Source organism: Echinops telfairi, unplaced genomic scaffold (genome assembly GCF_000313985.2).
Source record: "Echinops telfairi isolate 266 unplaced genomic scaffold, ASM31398v2 ScPeMD7_7468;HRSCAF=8506_0, whole genome shotgun sequence".
Taxonomy (NCBI): Eukaryota; Metazoa; Chordata; class Mammalia; order Afrosoricida; family Tenrecidae; genus Echinops; species Echinops telfairi.
In genome coordinates, this window is record NW_022111369.1 from 8,809,142 (window position 1) to 8,815,128 (window position 5,987).

At 48.5% G+C, this 5,987-nt stretch overlaps 1 protein-coding gene across 1 annotated transcript in view; it reads left to right on the top strand.

The window, feature by feature from the left end:
- Nucleotides 1-278: 278 nt before the first annotated feature.
- Nucleotides 279-5,987, top strand: part of PAPSS1 (3'-phosphoadenosine 5'-phosphosulfate synthase 1) — a gene marked incomplete at its 3' end in the record, with an annotated part of 123,150 nt that continues 117,441 nt past the window's right edge. The window contains exon 1 of the mRNA XM_004703453.2: nt 279-392. Coding sequence (XP_004703510.2) covers nt 333-392 — 60 coding nt within the window. The remainder of the gene's footprint in view (nt 393-5,987) is intronic.

The following is a 5,987-nucleotide window of genomic DNA, read 5'->3' on the forward strand; positions in this document are numbered from 1 at the left end:
GGCCCGCGGGCTCCAGTCGGACTGCCTTCCCGGGTCCTGCCCTAACGCGCGCGGTCGCCCGGGTCCGAGCGTCGAAGCGCCGCCCTCAGTTCCTGTCTCGCAGGCTCGCGCGCCGCTTCGCCCCGCCCCACAGTCTGCGGGTCGCTGCCCCACTCGCTTTGGAGGCGTGGCCAACGCGCCGGCCTTCGAGCACTAGCGCGTGCGCAGTGGAGCGCGCGCCGGGCCCAGGCTAGCAGGTCCCCGCCGCCCACCCGCCCCGCCCACGTCCGCCTCCCCTCCTCTCGCAGCCCTTCGGCCGTGCTGAAACTCGGCCCCGCGCGCCTTCCGCAGCTATGGAGATTCCCGGGGGCCTTTACAAGAAAGTCAAGCTGAGCAATAACGCGCAGAGCTGGGTGCGTAGGGGCCGAGGGCGAGTGGGCGGCGACGGGGAGCGGAGAGAGGTTCTGGGATCCGCAAGCTGCAGCTCGTTCCAGAGTTGCTCCCTCCCTCCTTCCCGCGGTCTCCTCTGCATCCTCCCGGGAGCCAGGGGAGTGGGCACCCGGGGCTGCGGCGCCTCCCTGCAGGGGCGGTGGGCGACTCAGGGCCGGAGGGGCGCGGCGGGGGCCGGTGCTGGGCGCCGGCTGCACGCCGCCCGACCCCCGTGGGTGGGCAGGAGGTTGCCCAGCTCCTCGGGCCGGATGGAATGCTTCCCCGGTGAGCTGGCGGCCGCTGGAAGCTGGCCGGCGGAGCGGGGCCGCCCGCATCCGCCCGAGTGGCCTGCAGGTCTGCGGAGGGGACGGAGGTGCGCCCCGGACGCACGGGCGCCGTGGACGCATTCCTGGCTTTTCCTGGCACCGCCAGTGCACTTGGCCGAGGTTGGGATCCGTCTCCGTGCCGTTCCGTTCCTGAGTTTTCAGTGTGAAGGGAGCGCACTCAACAATGTGGCCATTCATGAGTGGAGGTGGACTTGAACTGAGGTTCTTTGTGGGTGTGGGCTGGTGTGAAATTGGAATGTCTAACAAATAACGTGGAGGGGGTGGGGGCGTTTAAAAGGCTCCAGTCCTGGTGGCTGTAAGGTCTGGGAAAGGTTAGTGGTTTATAACGTTTAGCATCGACAGCCCGTTGGCTTTGGTGCTCCTGTGTGTCCTCAGACGACTGCTTCCTTTTACTGTTCTTGATAGAAAGCAGCCTTATGTAAGTGTAGCGTGGCGTGCAACTTTTGGAAAGGCACTGGCGTTAGTAGTTTAGATGGAAATTTCTATTTCACAGTGCAACAAAATCATCATGTTTAAATTTAGCCTTGCAAATTACCCCTTGCCCAGTCCCCAAACCCCGAAACAACGAACAGCCATTTCAGGGGCAGATAAGTCCTTTGCAGTCACACATTTTTTGCATCTGTGGTTGCCATCAAGGATAGTCGCCCACTCTCTTCTTTTTTGTGGTTCAGACTTCCATGGATGCTATTTAAGTCTTGCATAGATGTAAGGATGGACTGGTGATCAAGGTGAATTTCAAGTAACCGCAGGAGCCCTGGACACTGGCCTGGTTACCGGTCACAAAGTTGCCATTTCGGAGCTGTGTGGAATTGAGGGAAGTTACTTTACTCTTCTGAATCTTAGCCAATTTAATTCTAGTAACACACTCCACAGGGTTTTGAGGAGCAAAGATGAGAGCATGAAAAATAGAGTGAAACCCTTCCTATGAAAGATGGTTGGTGTGGCTTACCATTGGGACCCATGGCGTTCCTATAGGACAGGGTGGGATTGCCCCTCTTGAGTGTTAAGACTAGCTCTTTACTGGAGTAGAAAGCCTCATTTTTTTTTCTTCCCAGGAGGGGTTTATGGTTTTAGGCTGCTGACTTTGGGGTTAGTAGCCCAATGTGTAACCATTATGTAATCCTGAAATATTTCATGGTTAGGGAAATGAAGTTGATGAAAATTGGGTACTTACAGGTAATTTCATTTGCACCATTCATAATTCAAACCTAGTCCTTGAGTTGTGCAGACATGTTTGGCTACAAACTGAAAGACGGGTTGTTCAGAACCACCCAGAGACACCTTGGAAGAAAGCCCTGGCTCTTGGCTTCCAAAAGGCAACAGCCTTAAAAACCCGTGGAGTAGTTTGGCTCTGTCACGTGGGCTCACCATGAGCCACAGTCCGCTCTCTGCCAATTGGATTAAAAAAACCAAAACAATTATCTTTTCATTATTCCATTTGCCAAACAAATGCTGCCTTTTTTCTTTGTGAAGATCTGTGTCAGACATAGAGAAGAAGAAAGATTTGAAGATGTAGTGCTTGCCTTCTACATTTTATGGTTGGGTTTATAAATCCCATTTGTCATGGGATGAACATATAGCATATATAGACAAGTTTTATTGTATCTTGGAGGGGAGGTTACTTTGGCTTCGATTGTTTCTGGGAGTGTGTTAGGAGAAACTCGAAGGGGAATTGGTGTGACTAAGAACTAGGAAGATGATTTTTATTTTTAAGTCAAATTCCAGGAACAGTGAAGAGTCTGAGGTGTTCTTGGAGTGAAGACAAGCTGAGTAGATGGATCATGTTAGGCTACGGAGTTAAGACTTGACTTGGGAAGATTTTTATTGGTGCTAACTCTCACGGCCATCGAGTCGATGCTGACTCATATCCACCCCGTGGAATGAGGAAAAGTGCCCCTGTGAATTTCTGAGACTATAACTGTTAACGGGAGTAGAAAGCCCCATCTTTCTCAAACTGAGCAGCTGGTGGCTTTGAACTGCTGACCCTGAGGATTGCAGCCAAACATAACCACCGTACAACTAAAGTTCCTAACGGTTTAAGTTTCTCATCATTGTAAGCCCTCTCTCTGCTCCAGAAAGAACACCGTGTCTCTCCCTCTCACACACTTAAACCAAGTAATAAGTACAAATGTGAAGGATCCGTAAACTCTTTAAATTTTCTATCACACGGTAACACTGCTGCTCTAGGAAGAATGGCCAAACAGATGTAGACTGTATTCAACCTAGACATTGAAGTCCTGGGGTCCAGACAAGGTTCTGCTGTTGTTGATGGTGTGCTGTGCTGTCAGCTGTGCCGCACAGCAACCCTAAGACAAAGCAGAGCTGCCCCAGCGGACATCCAGAGCTGCAGATCTCCAGGTCTTTCTGCTTCAGAACTCCCAGTGGGTTCAGACCTCCGAATTTTGGGGTGGCAGGCAAGCATTTAATGTTTTTGTAACCCTGTTAAGGAGTCCCCAGAACTCCCTGACAGGGTTATAAAAACCTAAACCAACTCTGGGCCATTGAGTTGATTTTGACTCTGACACTACTCGATAGAGGGTTTCTAAGATTATCTTGACTGGAGCAGCCAACCTCTTCTTCCTCCCGTTGAGCGGCTGGTGGGTTTGAACCACCCACTTTGCAGCAAGCAGCTCAACTCCTAACCCTCAGCGCCACCAGGGCTTTTTTGACAGGGCTATAACCCATCGCCACTGAGTTGATTCTGCATAAGATTTCTATTAATTTTTTTTATAGGAACAGATAGCCTAATCTTTCTCCCTTGGACCAGCAAGTGGGTTTTGATAGGATTGTAATGAGAGTTAAGAAGAAATGGTGGCATTGTTGGAGCTCTGGTGGAACTACTAGGTAAGCTTTGGACTGCTAACCACAAGGTCTGGAGTTCAGACTCTCCAGCTGCCTGATCCTATGCCATCCCCATGATGAGTGGTAGATTGAGGCTGTTAGGCTCCATCAGATTTTTGGATTGCTTGGTTTTCAAAACTAGATTGCTAGGCCTTTTCTTCCTAATCTCCTTTAATCTGGAAGTCCTGCTAAAACCTGTTCATCACCATGGCAACACTTGAACATCTTCAGAAAAATGGATGGTTTTTGCATGAGGTACGCTCACTAGAAATTGAACTTGGTTTCCTGCATGGAAAGCAAAAATCCTTTTATGGATTTATTATAATCTGTATCACCATTTTATTTTATGGTATTGTAATTAGTACCTATTTTATGGGTGTAGAAACTGAGGCACAGAGATGCTATACAATTAGATATTGAGCACGCTGCATTGAAGGACAAGCTTAGCAGTCTGGAGAAGTGCTGTATAGTAGGGATATACTGCAAGCTGCAAATATAATTAAAATTTTTCTAGAGCCCCCCCCCAAAAAAAATTCAAATTTATTGCCATCTAATCAATTCTGAATCAGAGTCACCCTAATGGACAGGATAGAACTACCCTTGTGAGTTTCTGAGACTGTAACTCTTTATGGGAGTAGAAAGCCCTGTTCTCCCCAGGAGCAGCTGATGTTTTCGAACTAATGATCTTGCAGATAGCAGCCCAATTAGTAACCCCTATGCTACCAGGGCTTTTAGAGGTTACATTAACAAAGAGAAACAGATGAAAATGATTCTATTAGTTTCAAAAAAAATTTGTTTTAGAAAGATTAATAAGAGACTAGTCCCAAGAAGTGGAGGTTGAGGATGTATCCAGTATCTGATTTTTGCAAAATTCTCTACCGTTCCATTATCTGATGTCAACCGTCACCCCTGTCTTGAGTATATTCTCTCATGCCCCACGGTTCTGCAATTTGCTGTGACAGCTCACAGAACTTAAGAACTGTTAAATTAATAGCTCACAGCATTGTGGGGACTGGTAAGACTCAAATCCAAATTCAGACGTCCATGGGTCCTCAAACTTTTTAAATGGGGCCAGTTCACTGCCCCTCAGACCCGTTGGAAGGCTGGACTATAGTTTTGAAAAAAACTGTGGACAAATTCCTATGCACACTGCACACCTTATTTTGAAGTGAAAAACAAATGGGGCAGAAACACCCGACGGGCCGGATAAATGTCCTCTGCTGGCCGCATGTGGCCTGCGGGCCTCAGTTTGAGGACCCCTCGTCTAGACCATTGGTTCTCAACCTTCCTAATGCCGTGACCCTTTAATACAGTTTGTCAAGTTGTAATTTATTGTTCCTCAATAAATTATTTTCATTGCTACTTAACTGTAATTTTGCTACTGTTATAAATCGGGCGACTCCTCTGAAAAGGTCATTCGACCCCCAAAGTGGTCGTGACCCACAGGTTAAGAACCACTGGTTTAGACGATCCTCCTCATCCACAGGTGGAGGAAGCTGGTGAAACCAGGTGAGGTGAGAGGCCGCAACTTAAGCGCCAAGAATGAGATGTGAGGCAGAGGCAAGCTGCAGACCAGGAGAGCAACACGTCACAAAGTGAAAGCAGGTGGCACTTGCTTAGAAAGGCCAGAGAGCATGCAAGGACACATGCCAAGATGGTTACCTGAATTGGGGGCCAGCAGTCTTTTTGGGTGGTACCTGGCATCTGATTGGTATTTGTCACCTGGGACTCAGCACTAGTTTTCTGTGCAGGCTGTCAGATGCTTCCGAATGAGTTCCAACTCATCGTGACCCTATTACAGCAGACCTGAACGCTGCCCAGTCCTGTGCCGTCCTCACAGTGTTGTTATGTTTGAGCCCATCGGTGCAGTCGCGGTGTCAGCCATCTCGTTGAGGCTCTTCCTTTTTCTCACTGCCTCACTGCTTTCCCAAGCATGATATCCTTTCCCAGGTACTGGTCTTGCCTGGCAGCCTGTCCAGAGTACGTGAGATGAAGTCTTGCCATCCTTGCCCCTAAGGAGCGCTCTAGATGGAAATCTTCCAAGACGGATTTGTTTGTTCTTTTGGCAGTCCTTGGTACTTAGCAATATTCCTCACCAGCACCATAACTCAAATGCATTGATTTTTTTTTTTGGGGGGTGTGGGGTGTGTTCTTAATCAGTGTCTTAACTTTCCCATGCATATGAGGCAATGGGAAATACCATGGCTTGGGGCAGGTGCAACTTAGTCTTTAACATCCTAGCTTTTTAGTACTCTGAAGAGATTTTTTTTTAAACACTGTATTAGTCTGGGTACTGTAGAGAAACAAATCCACAGAAACTCATGTATAAGAGAGAGTTTTATATAAAGGGTAAGTGCGCATCAAGAAAACATCCCAACCCAGTGCTGCCCA